Here is a 20,293-nt window from a genome sequence, read left to right on the forward strand (position 1 = left end):
ATAAATTCAGAAACACTGACTTAAAAAAAAAAAAAGCAAGGAAAGCCTAATTAAGTGGAGAGACATAGTTGAAGATTCAACACAGTAAAGATGGCAAATAAACCAACTTTGATTATACATTTAATGCAATCTCAATAAAACTCCCAAAGGACTTTTTGTGGATATAGACAAGCGTATACTTAAAATTTATACAGAAAAGCAAAGAAACTAGAATAGACAAAACTATTTTGAAAAAGAAAAATAAAGCTGGCAGACTCTACTCCATTTTATGACTAAAATCACGATATGACAATAATCGCTATATGGTATTATTAGTGGAGTGATAGACATGCACATCAACAGAATAGAGTCAAGAAATGGACACAAGAACAGGCAACTGATTTTTACAAATGTTCAAAATCAATTTAATGGAAAGAGGACAGTGTTTTCAATACTGTTGAATCAACTGGGCAACCATAGGCTGAACTTTAACCCTTACCCTGTATACAAAGATCAATTTAAATGGATCATATTGCTAAACATTAAAAGCAAAACTGGCTGGGTGTGGTGGCTCACACCTGTAATCCCAGCACTTTGGGAGGCCGAGGTGGCCAGATCACGAGGTCAGGAGATCGAGATCATCCTGGCCCACATGGTGAAACCCTGTCTCTACTAAAAATACAAAAATTAGCTGGACTTGGTGGCGTGTGCCTGTAATCCCAGCTACTTGGGAGGCTGAGGCAGCAGAATCACTTGAACCCGGGAGACGGAGGTTGCAGCGAGCCAAGATTGCACCACTGCACTCTAGAATGGGGGACAGAGCAAGACTCCATCTCAAAAACAAAAGAATACAAAACAAAAAAAATACAACAGCATCAAGTGGAAGAATGCGGAGCAACTGAACCTCTGTATATATTGCTGGTGTGCAATGAAACACCACTCTGGTTAGTATCTTACAAAGGTAAACATACACTTACCTTATAACACATGAATCACACTTTTCAGTAATTATCCTAGAGAAATGAAAAATTGTGTTCACGCAAAGCCTGTGTGCACAAATGTTCATAGGATTTTTATTTGTAAAAATAAGAAAAACTGGAAACAACCCTGAAGTCCTTCAGTGGGTGAATAAACAAATTGTAGTATATTCATATCATAGATTATTAGTGACCAATAAAAATAAAACAATGCTACACAAAACAATTTGGATGAATTTCAGGTTAATTTGCTTTAGGTCAAATAGCCAATACCAAAAGGGTACATGCTGTATGATTCCATTTTTATAACATGCTACTAATGACAAAACTAAAGATGAAAAGATTTCTGATTGCTAAGGGTTAGGGTTGAGGAGAGGTTGTGACTATAAAAAGGTAGCATGAGGGAGTTTGCACTGATGCAAAATGCTGAATCTCGATTGTGGAGGTGGTGACATGAATCAATATATTTGATAAGATTTCTTAAAGCTACATATAAAAACCAAACAAAAATGCACGCATGTTAAAACTGGTGATTTCCAAATAAATTCTGTAGTTAACAGTATTGTAACAATTTCACTTTCCTGTATTTGGTAATGAACTATGCTTATGTAAGGTGTTATCTTTGGAAGAAGCTGGGTTAAGCGCATTCAAGAATCCTGGGATATTTTGGTAAGATTTTGTGAATCTAAACTTATTTCAAAATAAAATCTTACACATCTTATTTATATTAATTTCATAACACCTGATGTTACTTATAAACTTAAACACATTCAAGTATGTTCAATTACACTTATGAATTGAATATACTGTATCCAGTTTCATTCTGAAGTACTTCAGTTATTCTGAAATAAGACAAACTTAGAACCAAAGAAATGAAGGAGTTAATCATATAACAAAATGAGGCAGGCAAAAAATATTCCTATATTGTATACAATATTAAATTTTAATTCATGATTAGAGGAAGTCACAATTTAAAATGTATAAAATCAGTGACAAGGCAACTAGGAATATGGCTCAAGGTATCCTGTTCCCAAATGCACATGAGGCTATTATCTTCTAAGGTTATAATTGTGACAGAAAGCTCTCATCCATCATTTTGTCAAGGCTTCTTTCTTGCATTAAGTTCTCTGACATTTTCCTGAAAGTCTTGTACATTGAATGTTTTCATAAGTTATTTTCTGCATTATTTCCTGGCACATGATGAGGCAAAACATTTTATTGAAAACCCTGCCATATTCACTGCCAGAGGAAAGTATTTCTCAAGTGTGAACTCTCTCAATCTATTGAGGTTTTATTTTTGGGCAAAGATTTCCCTATAATTATTACATTTCCACCAATTAGTAGTTTATTCATGATCTATGATCACTTCTGAGGGGGTTTATCCTCCCACCAAAGGCTTTCATAGTCTGCCACATTCATAGGGTTTTTCTCAGTATACAATTTTTAGACATAATGTCCTAAAATATTTTCTCAAATGTTTTGTACTGTTTTCTCTGACACAAAATATGAGGTAATTGATCACTAAACAAACAAACATAGTCTGCATTCACGAAATTACTCTTCTTTGCAGATATCTTGAGGGCCTACACTTGGCAAGAGGCTTTCCCAAAATGACTACCTGTGAATTCTCTTGTGTTTAACAAGGATAGACAAGTGGGCAAAAGCTTTCCCACAATCGCTACATCCATAGGGCCTCTCTCCTGTATGTCTTCTTTGATGAACATTGAGCCCTGACTTTGTAGTGAAGGCTTTCTCGCAGTCACTGCATTTGTATGGTTTCTCTCCCGTGTGAATTCTCTGATGTGTAATAAGATCATTTTTGCGCAAAGAGAATTTTCCACATTCAGTGCATGCAAAGGAAGTCTTTCCTGTGTGAAATCGCTGATGTTGTATGAGGCATGTCTTCTTCCTGAAGGTTTTATCACATTCATTGCATTTGTATGGCTTCTCTCCAGTATGAGTTTGCTGATGTATACCAAGAGTACTCTTCATGGTGAAGCCCTTTCCACATTCATTGCATATATAAGGTTTCTCCCCAGTATGAGTTCGCTGATGTGCAATGAGCATGCTTTTGCCAGTTAAGCCTTTGCCACATTCACTGCATACATAGGGTTTCTCTCCTGTATGAGTGCGCCGATGTACATTGAGATGACTCTTCTCAGTGAAGCCTTTTCCACACTCATTGCAAATATAAGGTTTCTCTCCTGTATGAGTTCGTTGATGTCCCATTAGCCGGATCTTTGCTGGAAAGCCTTTTCCACACTCACCACATACATAGGGTTTTTCTCCAGTATGAGTTCGTTGATGCACAATAAGGCGGCTCTTCACAGTGAAACCTTTTCCACAATCATTGCATGTATATGGCTTCTCTGCAGTATGAGTTCGTTGATGTACAATGAGGTCACTCTTCATGGTGAAACCTTTTCGACATTCAGTGCATACATAGGGTTTCTCTCCAGTATGTGTTCGCTGATGTCTGATGAGTGGGCTCTTTAAGGCAAAGCCCTTTCCACACTCATTGCATTTATAAGGTTTCTCTCCAGTATGAGTTCGTTGATGTACCATGAGACAGTGCTTCATTGAAAAGCCTTTTCCACATTCACCGCATGTATATAATTTCTTTTCTGTATGAGTTTGCTGATGTGTGATAAGACTGTTCTTCAAGGTGAAGCCTTTGCCACATTTATCGCATATAAAGGGTTTCTCACCAGTATGAGTTCGATGATGTGCAGTAAGACGCCTCTTCTCAATGAAGCCTTTTCCACATTCACTACATATATAAGGTTTTTCTCCTGTATGAGTTTTCTGATGTGTAGTGAGACTGAACTTTGTAGAGAAGGCCTTCCCACATACACTGCATCCATGGGGTTTCTCTCCTGTATGAGTTCGTTGATGATAAATGAGCCGACACTTCTTGATGAAGGCTTTCCCACATTCACTACATGTGTAAGGTTTCTCTCCCATATGAGTTTTCTGATGTATATTGAGCTGTGATTTCTTGAGGAACGTTTTGTCACATTCAGTGCATTCATAATGTTTCAGTCCTGTATGAGTTCTCTGATGGTCCATTAGCCTGGATTTTCTGGAGAAAGCTTTCCCACATATACTGCATACATGAGGTTTTTCTCCAGTGTGAACTCTCTGATGATCAATAAACTGAGACAACTTGAGGAAGGCTTTCCCACATTCACTGCATACATGGGCATTCTCTATGTCATGAGTTCTCTGTTGCTTAATGACCTGGGACTTATTAATAGGTTTTGCAATTGCAGGAAACTTCATTTCAGTATAAAATTGTTTATGGTTAGCATGAAAAAGGGATTTCGCATCTCCATTAAACTCAGCAGAGTTCTTTAGGCCAGAGCTCCTTTTCTGGTTTTCAAAACTTAAATTTGATTTTAAAGGTTTTTCATGTAAGTCAAAGGTATCAGGATCTTGCTTCAGCAGGAGATGACTTTTGTTCTGATTAACACTATTTCCAAACATATTCTGTTCATGGCATTGTTTCACACTCTTCTGGATACTTTGATTTTGCAAGTGATGCTGCAGAGGATCATCAATTTTCCTGATTTCTAGGAAAGAAGAGAACAGTCAATCACTCCATCTTCTTGTTTTGAAATAAACTATTTAAACTATTTTTAAAAACTGCCTTGGTGTGAGGTGACTCTTTAGTGAAAACCCTATTTTATTTATTTGTTTTTTGTGTGTGAGCAATAAAGCTTTTTAATAACCTGGGTGCAGGCATACTGAGTCTGAAACTAGGTGCAAGCTTTCAGGCTGAGGTGGGAGGATCGTTTGAGCCCAGGAGGTCAAGGCTGCAGTGAGCCTGGGTGACAGATGAGACCTTGTTTCCAAAAAAAAAAAAAAAAGTATGGAGAAACTCAGTATTCAGTATAGGAGGAATAAGAGAACTTAAGAACCACATAGATGCCAATTAGAGACCAGGTTATCATGGGCACAGCATCCAGAGTGGAGAAAATGAGGGAATAATGATTCCCAGAGTGGGAATAATGAAGGAAAATTATTATTTTCCTACTAGGGCAGGAAGATGCAGTAGGCAGAAAAAAGTCATGAGTGCAAAGGTCTCTCTTTCTGGAGAGTCCTGGAAAGTGGAATTTCATAGCAAGAGAGGTAATACACAAGCAGAGACAGAGTGACAGTGGACGAGAAAAAGCAGATTTGAAAATCCTAAGAAGATAATTATGTAGACAAAAACAAGATGTGTATAAAATAAACAAAGATGAAATCTCAAGGAAAAAAAAGTGGAGGCCGGGCCTGGTGGCTCACGCCTCTAATCTCAGCACTTTGGGAGGCCAAGGCGGGCAGATCATGAGGTCAAGAGATCAAGACCAATATGGTGAAACCCCATTTCTACTAAAAATACAAAAATTAGCTGAGCATGGTGGCACGTGCCTGTAGTCCCAGTTACTCGGGAGGCTGAGGCAAGAGAATCCCTTGAACCCGGGAGGCAGAGGTTGCAGTGAGCCAAGATCGTGCCACTGCACTCTAGCCTGGTGACAGAGCGAGTCTCCATTTCAAAAAAAAGAAAGAAAGAAAGTGGGGCATATTTTCCATACTACAACAAAAAAGAGCTCTTCCTGGGAAGAAGGAGTCATGGAGGGGCTGTTGCTGTGTCTTCAGATGCCCTCACTGCTTTGACGTCTGCTCTGTGTGAGCAGAACATGATGTCTGTGGCTGTCCACCTGGCTGGTCCTCTCACTCACCACAACAGATTCGAGTGTAGATTTCATCTTCTGTTGTGCAAGGTTCTTCTCCTTGTTCCAACTTGGATAGTGCATCTGGTTTGCTGGCTTGATACCCTGGTCATGGGAAATGACAGAAGATTTAGACAAATCGAATGGGGCTGGCAATGTTGAAAAAGGAGAGTGTTACATTTTAAGAACTACACAGATGTCAAGTCTGTAACATCAAGGCTTTTCTGTCACAAGAAGGTAGATTATACTCTCTTGTGTGGGGCGAGAGAATGATGTGAGAATCCACCACTTCAGAGTACTGCAGGTAAGCAGCTGAGAAAGGAAGGCCACTGACTGGGCACCATCTGAGTGACACAGGGCAGCTGTCCTCACCCACTGCTACCAGGTTGCTGTAGTTCTCCAACATCACGTCCCGGTACAGGTCCTTCTGAGCAGGGCTCAGGAACTGCCACTCCTCCCAGGTGAAGTCCAGAGCCACATCCTCCAGTGTTAGGGATTCCTATAATAACACACTCCTGTTTAATGAAGTGATATTCTTTTGTTGATAGGAAAAGAATGTCAAGGAAGTCATTCTGCTCATTTTCCCCATATAGGAAGCTGGTGGGGGTTTTTCCTCAGTACATTGTGACAGAATAAGAATCCTAGTAAAATATTCTGTAATTGTGCAGTCATCCATTCATTCAACAACATTGAAAGTCAAAGAAATGTCTGTAATATACAGCTATCCAATCCTCTTGCTAGTGAAAGAACATCTATAATATATAGCATCTATTTCCCAATACCAAACTAGTTATAAGTATATGCTAGTTACAAGTAGATGAATAATACAGATTCTTAAATTCACTATGAGCTTTCAGGCCAATATCAAACTCTGTAATGAAGACATGGCAGATGCCAGTATCACCAGATAATGCATACTAAATAACTATGGTTAATATAATTAACCATATTATTATTTTATTCTGAATGAAATAAAAGAAACGATATAAAACACGTATAAAGCACAAAGATTATTAGATGATTAAGCAAATTTATTTTTTTGTTTGCTTGTTTTGTTTTTTTGAGATGGAGTCTCACTCTGTTGCCCAGGCTGGAGTACAGTGGCACAATCTCAGCTCACTGCAACCTCTGCCTCCCAGGTTCAAGCAATTGTCCTGCCTCAGCCTCCCTAGTAGCTGGGATTACAGGCGCATGCCACCACATCTGGCTATTTTTTGTATTTTTAGTAGACATGAGGTTTTGCCATGTTGGCCAGGCTGGTCTCATACTCCTGACCTCAGGTGATCCACCCGCCTCGGCCTTCCAAAGTGCTAGGATTACAAGCGTGAGCCACACAAATTCATATGTATGTGTATGTTATTAGACAGCATTAATAACATTAAATACAATGAAGAAACAGCTACAAGAAATCTACTTTTGCATTTATGAGAAGGCTGCAGTTAAGAACTACCACAACACCTTTGTGAAGAACTATCAAAGATGTATGTGAGTCTCAGAATTATATGCCACGAAACATTAACATCCCTCAAGAAACTGGACTGCTTTCTCATAGCTGATGTAACTTACTATGATCCTCTTGTATAGCTGTCAGAGATACTAGAGGCAAATTTGTATCCAATGTAACCTATGGGGTCCCACACAGTCACAAATTTCAACATGAATCATGTACTACGAATCCTATATCCCTGATCCTTCTTTGCCCAGATTTCTCCAGGTCCTGATATTTCCTATTTATTTATTTATTTATTTATTATTTATTTATTTATTTTTTTGAGACGGAGTCTCGCTCTGTCGCCCAGGCTGGAGTGCAGTGGCGCGATCTCGGCTCACTGCAAGCTCCGCCTCCCGGGTTCACGCCATTCTCCTGCCTCAGCCTCCCGAGTAGCTGGGACTACAGGTGCCCACAACCGCGCCCGGCTAATTTTTTTTGTATTTTTAGTAGAGACGGGGTTTCACCGTGGTCTCGATCTCCTGACCTTGTGATCTGCCCGCCTCGGCCTCCCAAAGTGCTGGGATTACAGGCGTGAGCCACCGCGCCCGGCGATATTTCCAATTTATACTTTTCTGATTAATTACCTTGATTTTTACAAGACTCTAAAAATACAATGGAGAATAAAGGAAGGAATAAAACAAACCAAAAGTCACCTGGGCCTGCATCATTGTCTCCTAAATTTGGGAAATGACTGCTAACTTGGATGTTCTGTATTTGTCTCTTCTGAATCAGCTCTAAATTTCTGTTCAGAAACTTCAATCGCCAATCAAGGATGTCCCCAGCAATGATGACACCCAAGTCTTGGAAACTCTGCCTCCTTCCTTCACTTGATTTCTCCTGTTCTCAGCACCTGTGGGCTGAAGAGCAAATTACTCTGAGTGGTACATTCTTTTTAGGCCCAGATGTTGTCACTGTTCCTATATGCTCACCTTAAATCAAGGCCCCCAAATATCTGTCTGTTCTTTTATTTAGTGCTCCAGAAGCTTTTATATCTGGGCTAGTAAAATATAATATTCTAAGTATAGGGGAGGTACAGCACCCTTCCATATAAAGTTGACATAGTATGATTACTGCTAGTAAGTGAAAGAGAATGTGGGAAAAAGAATCATCACACATGATGCCCAGCAGGAGGGCAATCTTCAGGCAGATCAGTTTTAGGAAAGAGGTCACACAAACAGCTAAGATGCATACATTTTGTCTTTAAAACCATGTATACCCATTTACCTTTTCCAGAGGTCTTTTTACATTCTAGGATGCATATACTATAATTTGAGAACATTGTCCTAAGCAATTGATAAGCACTATCTTATTTAAATTATTCATTACCATCCACATCTTTAACTTTTTTTTTTTTTTGAGACGGAATCTTGCTCACTCCATCGCCCAGGCTGGAGTGAGTAAGACTCCAGTGGTGTGATCTCTGTTCAATGCAACCTCCATCTTCTGGGTTCAAGCAATTCTCCTGCTTCAGCCACCCAAGTAGCTGGGATTAAAGGTGCATGCTACCATGCCCAGCTAATTTTTGTATTTTTAGTAGAAACAGGGTTTCACCAAGTTGGCTAGGCTGGTCTTGAACTCCTGACCTCAAGTGATCCACCCATCTCGGCCTCCCAAAGTGCTGGGATTACAGGTGTGAGCCACTGCACCCGGCCGCCATGCACATCTTGATACTTGCAAAGTATTATAAATGTATAAAGGATACTCAGCAAAAATATCCTTGAGGAATTACATATTACAACAAATCCTAATGGATATTCTTCAAGCAAAAGAAAGATGACTCCAGTGCAAGCAGAGGAGCAAGGTCTGAAGAGCAACAAAATGGTAAGTAAGTAATAAAATCTAAATCAGCATTGACTGGAAAAACTTCCTGAAGTTTTAACATATATAGTGTTAAAATATTCCATAAGAACATATAAAGTAGGAAGATGGCAAACGAAAAAGTATTTTAAGATGTCTGCATAGCAGAAGAGTAAAAAATACTAATTACCATAACATTAACAAATAAGTTTATATGTTATTCGTAATCAATAGTGTCAGCAATAAAACTAATTTAAAAAAAATTATTTCCACATTAAAAGAGAGGTCTATGGTTTCCGTGGCAGCTACTCAACTCTAGCTCAAAAATGCCCATATACAAAAAAAAACGGACTAATGATTGTGGCCAGGTCCCAACAAAACTTTATTAACAGAAACAGGCGCTGGGAGATTTAGTCCATGGGCTCTAGTTGCCCAACTGTGAATTAGTGCAGAAAAGCCATATTGTCACCTAAATCAACAGTCAGTAATATAGTATCCAGGACCTGAACCACCAATAAAGTCTTATGGGAACACAGCTAGATGCATTCCATGACATCTCGTCTCAGACTATTGTCACATTACAATGGCAGAGTTGAGAATTTGGGTCTAGAATGCTACTCAGTAGAATGCGGTATAAAAAATCATCAAAGATGACGTTTGAATATAAGGGGCAAATTATCAGTATTTGCTTAAAATGTCTGTATTTCGTTAGTCAGGTGGCTGGATACAAAATTTAAATAGAAAAATCTTATATCCTCCTAAAGCATATACAGATCAAGAGTCAGTATTAAGAGCAGAATAATTCTGGGAATAATTTAACATTCTATTGAAAATTGCCAGTAAAGGTACCCCTGGTAACCCAAAACCCCATTTCTAGAACTTTCTGAAAAGGTAATATTGGCAAAAGTGTGCTATCTGACAGGCCATTTTTACTTTCTTCACTGGATTTTTCATGGGGAAAACACAGGTTTACGTCCGAAAAATATTAGCATTCTACACTTAAAATAAAATTGCTGATGGTAGCTCAGTAATATAAGTTTATGGCTTTAAATGTTTTCATTAACAGAAAAAAGAGAGAAACAAGGCGGGAGAAAGGGAGAGAAAAAATGAATATATGTACAAATTTTACAAAAGACAAAACCATAAATAATCCTCAGAAATAACCGTGGAGAAAAGATGTTTAACTCCTCTTTTGGCCAACAAGGAAAGAGACACAAGTTATGCCAATCACACAATGAGCAAGAAGCAGAATCAGGACTGAAAATTCAGGTTTGTTTCACTTCAAAATCCACTTTTACTCCACTTTATACCTAACCAAAATTATCTGTAAATCAGATGCTTCCTTATTAAGTAAATAAAGAAAGCAATTAAAAGACTATTAGTGGCCGGGCATGGTGGCTCACGCCTGTAATCCCAGCATTTCGGGAGGCTGAGGCGGGCGGATCACAAGGTCAGGAGATCAAGACCATCCTGGCTAACACAGTGAAACTCTGTCTCTACTAAAATTACAAAAAAATTGGCCGGGCATGGTGGCAGGTGCCTGTAGTCCTAGCTACTTGGGAGGCTGAGGCAGGAGAATGGCATGAACCCAGGAGGCAGAGCTTGCAGTGAGCCGAGACAGCACCACTGCACTTCAGACTGGGCGACACAGTGAGACTCTATCTCAAAAAAAAAAAAAAAAAAGGCTATTAGTAGAATAATTCTAATTGATCATATACAGAATTATTTAGAGGAATGGTACTTATGTCTGTAACTTACTTTGAAATATACCAAAATCGACAACAAATAAGGAATGATTCACAAACAGAGGAATGGATGAATACTTAGAAAACCAGTAGAGCTGATCTAATACAATGTTAATGGTAAAAGCTAGGTGGTAGACATACTGGTAGTAACCTCAAACTTCTTTCAATATTTCCATAGGTTCAAAAATTTTCACATAAAAATATGTTAGGCAGAGAGAAAAATACTGTAATACTAAGAATTAAGTAAGATGACCAATTATAAAGTAAATATTTAAAATTAATTTATCTTTTGTTATAAATTATAAGGAAAGGGGAGTCAGAAAGCAATACACTGCAATAAAAGTAATAGTCTAGATTGAAGATTAAAGGCAGGAAAAACAAAATTCGTGGATAAATGGATAACCATAAAACGTTCCTAAAAATGATACCTAAACATTTTAAAACATTTCACTTCTATCCAATCGTATGCATAAACTTAATGTGAATGCACTTATAGTACCACCGGCTCAAACAGTAAAAACAACTTGTAAGTGTTTATTACATAACATAAAGCGAAAAAGAAAATAGTACCATTTATGTAATTTATCTGAATTATGAATATTAAGCACATAACATACACGTCTAAAACTGAAATATTCTAAAAATTTGACAAAGGTTGTCTTTGAGTAACCGAGCTTACCATGGCAGAGATGTTATATTACTTGTGTCAGAAAGAACCTGAAAAGAAATATCCAAGAGGAAGACACTGGTAACTTGCAGGACAAAGGGTAGAAGCCGCATCTTAAATATAAAACATACTACTTTTAGGTATGCTAGATGATTGATCTCGCCAAAAACTTCCATTTCCGAGGATTCATCACCAAGGGGTGATGGAGGGTGCCAAAGGGGATTTAAAAACCAGTCGTGGAGAAGGGTCTTGGGCAGAAGGGGAATGCTAACGAGCATCAACTCTGTTCCAGCAGCCAGGACTGGGGCTCAACCCACCACCTGCCATGGATCCCAGGCCTCCAGAGTTGCAGCCCACATCGGAATCTGTAGCGCTACCACCACCGTCACTCGGATTAATTCCAAAACCTGGATCAGAAACTTCCATACCTTAACCCCCAAGACAGTTCCTCAATCATTTAGTCCCAAACAAACCTGAACCAGAAACCGATTCGCTGAGAAAACAAACCCTGCAGTTCGCAATCACTGAGCCCCGCCAAAGGACAACAGCAAAGACAACAGAATGTGACTTGGGCACTCAGTAGCTGATCTCTAGAGATCTTTAACCAGAAACCACACGAGGACTGTGACTGGTCCCAGAGGCACCCGGATATCACACACACACACACACACACACACACACACACACACACACACACCCGGATATCACACACACACACACACACACACACACACACACACACACCCCCTATCACGGACACACACACACACACACACACACACACCCCCTATCACGGACACACACACACACACACACACACACACACACACACACCCCCTATCACGGACCCCTTATAGTTCCCCTGCGATAGGAATCGCACCCACGCTAAGCTCCTGAAAGAATTCCACTGGCGTCGCCAAACGCTGGCGCCGACAGACACCGGTCCATCACCACTGTCAACGAACACGCCCGGCCACGGACAGAATTTCCTCCCCCCGTCACCACAGCGACCGCCCAGTGACTGAACTTACTTCTCAGAACTTGGTCGGCTCTGGCCTCGTCTCTCGGCCTCCTCACTGCCTACGGAAGGTAGGAGGCGTTCCCAGCGTTTGCGCAGATGCAACATGGCCGCGCCCTCGTCGCCGTGGCGGCGGCCATCTTTGAGTATCTGACGTACACAAGGCAAAGGGGCCGTTTTGGCGCTGGTGACCGGAGGTGACCGGGAAGATGAAAGGGCACTGAAACTGTTCCATATCCTGGCACCTCAACCCTTCATAAATACGGGTCCATATACAGAACCTCCAGTTTACACAAGACAAAAATGGCGTGGAGGTAAATCCCTTTCACCAGCTGACTAGAAGGCTAAGATGGCCGCGACGTTTACATTTTGTACAAAGGTTAGGAAACAGTTCCTTGTGAGGGAAAAGGAGAACCGACCAAGAAGGGACGCGTCCGCCCTTTGGCCGGATTTCTAGCAGAAAGTGGCCTGAAGCGCCTTTTGAACGCAGAAGAGGGCTGCTAGCTACGCTGACGGAACAGGCGTAGCAGTCACAGACTAGGTAATGAAAACGGTTGGAACGTGCCAAATTTATGTTGGGTGAAAGGCATGGGGAAAAGCCAGTAAAAGCCAGAAAGTATAGTTCCCAAGGCGGAGGGGAGAGCCTGGGACCCAGGTGGAGCCAAATATGAGGGCAGGACTCAGGAGAAGTGGCCAGAAATTAAGGGAACAGGACCACTTCAGGGAGAAAGAAAGGTTGGATAAGAGGCCGGGCACGGTGGCTCACGTCTGTAATCCCAGCACTTTGGGAGGCCAAGGTGGGCTGATCACCCGAGGTCCGTGGTTCAAGACGAGCCTGACCAACATGGAGAAACCCTGTCTACTAAAAGTACAAACTTAGCCAGGCATGGTGGTGCATGCATGTAATCCCAGCTACTCGGGAGGCTGAGGCAGGAGAATCGCTTGAACCCAGGAGGCGGAGGTTGCTGTGGGCCTAGATGACGTCATTGCACTCCAGCCTGGGCAACAGGAGGGAAACTCCTTGGTGGGGGGGGAGGGAAGGAAAAAAGAAAAGAAAGGTTAAGAAAGAGATCATATTATACTACGTGTGCCAACTGCGAATAGTATCCGCAAAGTCATGGTAATGCTGAACTGTAAATATAAATCCAACCAAACCTCGTGTATTAGAAGAATAAGGGAAAGGAAATGCCTGTGTGAATTTGTGTGTGTGATACAGATACCAGTATATGAATATACAGAGAAATTATCAAACTAAAGTCCATGTTCCATTTCCTATTCTCACCTTCTTCTCATCGTCGGTATATGAGATATATTTTTTCTTTTTTTTTTTCTTTTTTCTTTTTGGTCTCTCTTTTGAGGCAAGGTCCACTCTGTTGCCCAGTCTAGAGTGCCTGGGGAGATCACAACTCACTGTAACTTGGAACTCCTAGGCTCCTGAGTAGCTGGGACTGCAGGTGGGCGCCACCACACCTGGCTAATTTTTAAATTTTCTGTAGAGACGGGGGTCTCACTGTGTTGCCCAGCTGGTCTTGAACTGGCATCAAGCAGTCTTCCCACTTCATCCTCCAAAAGTGCTGGGATTACAGGTGTGAGCCACTTCACCCTTCACATGACCTATAAAGAGATCTGAAAAGAAATAAGAAAAAAGATGGGTGCGGTGGCTCGCGCCTGTAATCCTAACACTTTTGGGAGGCCTAAGCGGGAGGATTGCCACATGGCGAAACCCCATATCTACTAAAAAAAAAAAAAAATTAGCTGGGCGTGGTGTCCCAGGCCTGTAGTCCCATTTAGGAAGGCTGAGGCCCGAGAATCGCTTGAACCGGGAGGCGGAGGTTGCACGAGAATCGCTTGAACCCCCGAGGCAGAGGTTGCAGTGAGCCAAGATAACTGCCACTGCACTCCAGCCTGAGAGAGCGAGACTCTTGTCTAAAAAAAATAAAAATAAGGAAAAGATGATCAACTTAAAAGCTCCCTAAAATTTCCTGTAAATAGCTGAAGGAAATAAACAGGACACATTTTTTTAGTGTAAATGATCCTAAAGAATTTTTAAAATACCAGTTTTACTAATATTCAAACAAATGCAAAGTAAACGTGAAATATAAATGTTTTAACCCTTATTAAGATTCTTAAAGATTGAATGACAAATCATATTTAGATTATAAGGCCATGGAACAAAGGCATTCTGTTGTGCTAAGCCTCTTTAAGTCTTCCTTTTCTGCATGTTAGGTAATAATGTTGTCTATCACATGCAACTTTAAATGAAGTATTATCATACTTGTCATAATTCAAAGTTCTTGGCCGGGCGCGGTGGCTCAAGCCTGTAATCCCAGCACTTTGGGAGGCCGAGACGGGCGGAACACGAGGTCAGGAGATCGAGACCATCCTGGCTAACACGGTGAAACCCCGTCTCTACTAAAAAAAATACAAAAAACTAGCCGGGCGAGGTGGCGGGCACCTGTAGTCCCAGCTACTCGGGAGGCTGAGGCAGGAGAATGGCGTAAACCCAGGAGGCGGAGCTTGCGGTGAGCTGAGATCCGGCCACTGCACTCCAGCCTGGGCCACAGAGCGAGACTCCGTCTCAAAAAAAAAAACAAAAACAACAAAAAAAAATAATTCAAAGTTCTTAAGCATTACATTATTTCTAGGTATAGGATTGTGTTTCTATATAAATTAGTAAAATGTTTTTGTAGTACAGTCTGTTATTACCCAGTTTAAACTTCTCCTTCTCTCTGAGCCATGAATTTTAAGAATTGATTCAATAGAACTTTTCTTTGTGAGAACAAATATGTGCAAGGATATTTATGGTGTTGATCTAACATGTATAAGGAAATAATTTTGTGGTTATTGCATTAATTTATTTTTACATCTCTATATTCACATCTTTGGATAGTATTCCCCATAGTGATTGACCACTGTGTCCAATAGGACAGTAGCAAGCGTAACACAAACAGAGGTGAGAAATAAGCTTGCTCATCGAGGCTTGCTTGTCTCTTGGAGATCTTCTAACACATTGTGATAAAGCCCAGACTAGCCTCTTGTTGACTGTGTAAATAAAGCCCTCATCCATTCCAGCAGAAGCCCAAATATGTGAAAACAACTGTTTAGACCATGCAGCCCCAGTCAAAATCCAACCACTAGAGCCTCCAGCCCAGCAGTCCCAATTGTTACTAAACTTTGTGGACAGGCATAATGCCATGAGTGGGTGGGAGTCACCTAATCTGCCATCCAAGTGCGTATCCCTGCTCCTAGCCAAGCAGGACTTGCCAGCTTAGGCGGTGTCCAAGTAGGGAGGGGCCCTCACTCTTGGATCACCATAAGAGGTGAGACAGTAGGGTCTGCAGGACATTGGAAAAGTCCGGCGTGCCTTACTCTCTAGGGCCACCTGGCAAGGCTACAGCTGTCTACAAACAGTGATCTCTGCCTGAGGGGGCCCCGTGAGCAGAGGATGCCCAAGGTCTTGGGAACCCACCGCTTGCGCTAGATTTAATGACTACCCTGCTGGGTTTTGAACTTGTATGGAGCCTGTAGTCCCTTTCTTGAGGCTTTCTCCCTTTTGGAAGGGGAATGTTTACCCAATGTCTGTACCCCCATTGTATCTTGGAAGCAAATAACTTTTGATTTTACAGGCTCATAGGTAGAAGAGATATGCCTTGTCTCAGATAAGATTTTGGACTTTTGAGTTAATGCTGGAATGAGTTAGACTTTGAGGGACTCTTAGGAAGGCATGATGGTATTTTGCAATGTGAGGACATGAGATTTGTGGGGGAGGGGGACCAGAGGCTGAATGATATAGTTTGGATATTTGTTCTTGCCCAAATCTCACATTGGAATGTAATCCCCGGCCGGGCGCGGTGGCTCAAGCCTGTAATCCCAGCACTTTGGGAGGCCGAGACGGGCGGATCACGAGGTCAGGAGATCGAGACCATCCTGGGTAACACAGTGAAACCCTGTCTCTACTAAAAATACAAAAACTTAGCCGGGCGAGGTGGCAGGCGCCTGTAGTCCCAGCTACTCGGGAGGCTGAGGCAGGAGAATGGCGTGAACCCGGGAGGCGGAGCTTGCAGTGAGCTGAGATCCGGCCACTGCACTCCAGCCTGGGTGACAGAGCGAGACTCCGTCTCAAAAAAAAAAAAAAAAAAAAAAAAAAAAAAGAAATGTAATCCCCAATGTCAGCTGGGCGTGGTGGCTCACGCCTGTAATCCCAGCACTTTGGGAGGCCAAGGTGGGCAGATCACAAGGCCAAGAGATCAAGACCATTCTGGCTAACATGGTGAAACCCCGTCTCTACTAAAAATACAAAAAAAAAAAAAAAAAAAAAAAAATTAGCTGGATGTGGTGGCACACACCTGTAGTCCCAGCTACTTGGGAGGCTGAGGCAGAATGGCATGAACCTGGGAGGTGGAGCTTCCAGTGAGCCAAGATCATGCCACTGCACTCCAGCCTGGGCAACAGAGGGAGACTGTCTCAGAAAAAAAAAAAAAAAAGAAAAATGTAATCCCCAGTGTTCAAGGTGGGGCCTGGTGGGAGGTGTTTCAGTCATGGGGGCGGATCCCTCATGGCTTGATGCTGCCCTTGCAATAGTGAGTGAGTACTAGCAAAATCTAGCTATTTGAGTGTGCAGCACCTACGCCCTCCACTCTTACTCCTGCTCCCTCTTCACCTTCCACCATGATTGTAAGCTTCCTGAGGCCTCCGCAGGACAAGATGCCAGTGCTATGCTTCCTGTACAGCCTAGAATCATGAGCCAATTAAACCTCTTTTCTTATAAATTATCCAGCCTCAAGTATGTATTTATAGCAATGCAAGAATGGCCTAAAACATGCTGTCTCTACAAAAAAAAAAAAAGCCAGGCATGATGGTGCACACACATAGTCCCACCTACTTGGGAGACTGAGGCAGGAGGAACACTTGAACCCAGGAGTTTGAGGCTGCAGTGAGCTATAATTTGCACCACTGCACTCCAGCCTAGGCAACAGACTCTTTTTTTTGATTTTTGTTTTGTTTTGAGACAGAGCCTTACTCCGTCACCCAGGCCTGGAGTGCAGTGGCAGGATCTCAGCTCACTGCAACCTCTGCCTCCCAGGTTCAAGTGATTCCTGCCTCAGCCTCCCAAGTAGTTGGGATTACAGGCACCAACTGTATAGCATCCAATCCTGTCGCTGTTCGGGGCGCCACTATGTAACCCCCACAGACCTAGGGGGACTGAAAAAAGTGGGGGAAATGGGAATAAAAGAGACAAAAGAGTATATATGGAAGAAGGGATGAGGGGGCACCTTGCCTCTAGTGGACAAGTGCCCTGAGCTTTACACAGCCCTCTGTATTTATTAGGCAAAAGAGAGATAGTGAAAAGGGGGGTGGAAGAAGAGGTCAGCTGCTCGGTCCAGAGTAGGGTTTGCAAGACAGCATTCTCTAGATGGCCCAGTGGATAACCTCAAGGAGCTTGGCACTAGGAAGCAATTGCCCTCAGCAAACCTTCTGGCAGCGGAAACAGTTGAGAGTTTGCCCACATCCTGCATTCATGATAAACAGTTTGCTGTTTGATCACATAGCCTCCAGTGGAATGCTGAGTTGGTCACATCCCACGGGCCTTCAGCTCCCAACAGCCCACCACCAGGCCCAGCTAATTTTTTGTGTGTGTTTTTAGTAGAGACAGGGTTTCACCATGTCGGCCAGGCTGGTCTTGAACTTCTGACCTCAAGTGATCCGCCTGCCTTGGCCTCTCAAGAGACCCTATCTCTTAAAAAGGAAAAAAAAAAAGAGGTTAAGATTGTAAATCCTAAAAAAAAAAATCAAAAGCAAAATCCTATATGTAGATTTCACAGCATCTTTATTTATAACACTTAAAACCAGGAAAACAGTGCAAATATCTCTCATAGGTGAATGGATAAACAAACTAGTACATCAAATATGTATACTAATCTCTAATATAAACAACTTTCATCTGGTTAGATACATGGTGGTAAAAAAATAATAATAAAACAATTATTCATCAACTCATATAAACCTTAGGAGTAATTTGCTGAGTGACAAAAATGCCAAAAGCTTACATACTCTCTATCAATAAAAATTTATATAACTTATTTATATAAAATTTACAAAAACCATTTACAAAAACAACTTTATTTTTATCACATTCATGAAATGATGAAAATTATACTGACAGGAGAAAAGTGGTTGGCAGAGTTAGGTTTGGATGGAGTGTAAGCATAAAAAGGTAGCATGAGGAAGTTTGTGTTCATTAAATAGTTTTATGTGGTTGCAGTGGTTACACGAATCTATACATGTAATACAACTTACAAACTAAGAAATAATCATGTAAAACTATCCCGGCCCGCGGGATAGTCAGAGCAGGCCCTGGAGGAGGGGGTGGGAATTTGGGGAACAAGAGACACGAGAAATGGAGACAAGACAGTGCTCTGATCAAGTCTCGTTTAATGGCGGTAACGCACTGCCTTATATACACTTGAAAGGGAAGGGGTTGGGCTAAGGTGGAAATGATCTCATTGCCGAGGGCGTGGCCAGGTTAGTTTCGGTTTCTCCGGTTGGACGTCATGTTGCGCTTGCGCTATTAAGTAACAATTTTCCCGGGGCGCGGGAAAAGTGAGTGAAGAAGCAGCAGGAAGAGCGCCATCCTTAATGAGGTATTAGTACAGGGGAAAAAAGGCAAAGATAGGGAGAAGGTGTGGGGTGGAAATGAATATAGCTCAGGCGTTTAATCCTCAATTATTATTCGCTATGGCCGGGGCGTGCAGCTCCGGACATAAAACTTAGTCAAATCCCAAATAAAATTAGTTTACTTTATGGTATCCTACCAATGTTGTTTTTTCTGGTTTTGATAATTATGGTTATGTAGGATGTTTTTCCTAGAAGTTGGTTGAAGGATACTAGCAAAGCCTCTAGATTAGTTTGGCAATTTCTTTTGAGTTCAAATTTATTTAAGTTGAAGGTGGTTTTATAAACTGATCATCTGTATAATCTTAGTCAAGCAAGTCCAAATATGTTGTTAATATATTTAACATATTCAGTTTCTTTTTAAACTACTTCAGTTTGCCTAATGGACTATTAAGCTTAGAGCCAAAGACAGGAAAAGAGCTAATCATAATATGGGGTGGTTCTGGGGTATTTCCTGACACCAATAAATTATCTAATTCCCCCACACCAACTGGGTGTTCTACAAGTCAATTCTGACACCAACTTCTCCAGGTTAGTGCAGGCTCCACAAGTTAAGGGGCTGAGTCCAAACTGCCCCCACATCAGACGCCACTCACAAGGACAACCTGCAGTTCTGAATGGTGATAAATTCCGAGTTCCCACTACCCCTACTCAGGTTTGATAATTTGCTACAGGGCTCACAAAACTCAAGAAAACAGTGTACTTTGTTTTACTGGTTATAAAGGACGCAAATCAACACTCAAATGAAGAGGTACATAGAGTAAAGTCTAAAAAGGGTTCCCCTAATCTTAGGAGTCGCTATCCCTATGAAGTTGGGGGTGCACCACCCTCCTGGGCTATTTGGAGTTCTCTTAATCTCATTGTCTAATCTCATCTCCAGCCCCCCTCCCCTTCCAGGAGGTGGGAGAAATGGGCACAAAGTTTCCATCCTCTAGTTAACTTGATCTTCCTAGGGAACAGCCCCATTCAGAGGCTGTCTAGGCACCAACCATAAGTCACCTCAGTAGTATAATCAGGTGTAATGAAAAGGGCAGTGCTGTGAATAACAACAACAGCAAAAACCAACCAACCAAACAAAAAAAACCCACTCCTATCACTCATGAAATTCTAAGGGTTTTAGGAGCTCTGTGCCAGGAACCAGGAACAAAGACCAAATGTATTTCTTATTATACCACAATTTTACAAAACAGTAAAAATAAACAGTAATGAGACACAGTATATTATGGAATCA

At 41.6% G+C, this 20,293-nt stretch overlaps 3 protein-coding genes across 7 annotated transcripts in view; 1 reads left to right on the forward strand and 2 right to left on the reverse strand.

Annotated features, from left to right (window-relative positions):
- ZNF350 (zinc finger protein 350) overlaps window positions 1-12,463 on the reverse strand; it is a 40,649-nt gene extending 28,186 nt beyond the window's left edge. The window contains exon 1 of the mRNA XM_050771366.1: window positions 12,404-12,463. The gene's annotated coding sequence lies outside the window, so the exon portion shown is untranslated. The remainder of the gene's footprint in view (window positions 1-12,403) is intronic.
- Window positions 1-20,293, forward strand: part of PPP2R1A (protein phosphatase 2 scaffold subunit Aalpha) — a 526,337-nt gene that overhangs the window by 291,989 nt on the left and 214,055 nt on the right. The window lies entirely within an intron of this gene.
- ZNF615 (zinc finger protein 615) lies at window positions 1,029-12,483 on the reverse strand. Of its 5 annotated transcripts, XM_050771294.1 has the most exons (6): window positions 12,404-12,472; window positions 11,385-11,422; window positions 7,817-8,020; window positions 6,044-6,170; window positions 5,681-5,776; window positions 1,029-4,528 (listed from the first exon to the last, which is right to left on the reverse strand). In XM_050771294.1, exons 3-6 carry the CDS (start codon window positions 7,829-7,831, stop codon window positions 2,571-2,573), a joined length of 2,196 nt encoding a protein of 731 aa, XP_050627251.1. In that variant the 5' UTR covers window positions 7,832-8,020; window positions 11,385-11,422; window positions 12,404-12,472; the 3' UTR covers window positions 1,029-2,570. The 5 variants fall into 5 exon arrangements, with proteins under 5 accessions (XP_050627251.1, XP_050627250.1, XP_050627254.1 ...); XM_050771293.1 differs by lacking the exon at window positions 11,385-11,422 and having other exon boundaries at window positions 12,404-12,483; XM_050771297.1 differs by lacking the exon at window positions 7,817-8,020 and having other exon boundaries at window positions 12,404-12,461.

This window comes from Macaca thibetana, chromosome 19 (genome assembly GCF_024542745.1).
Source record: "Macaca thibetana thibetana isolate TM-01 chromosome 19, ASM2454274v1, whole genome shotgun sequence".
Classification (NCBI taxonomy): domain Eukaryota; kingdom Metazoa; phylum Chordata; class Mammalia; order Primates; family Cercopithecidae; genus Macaca; species Macaca thibetana.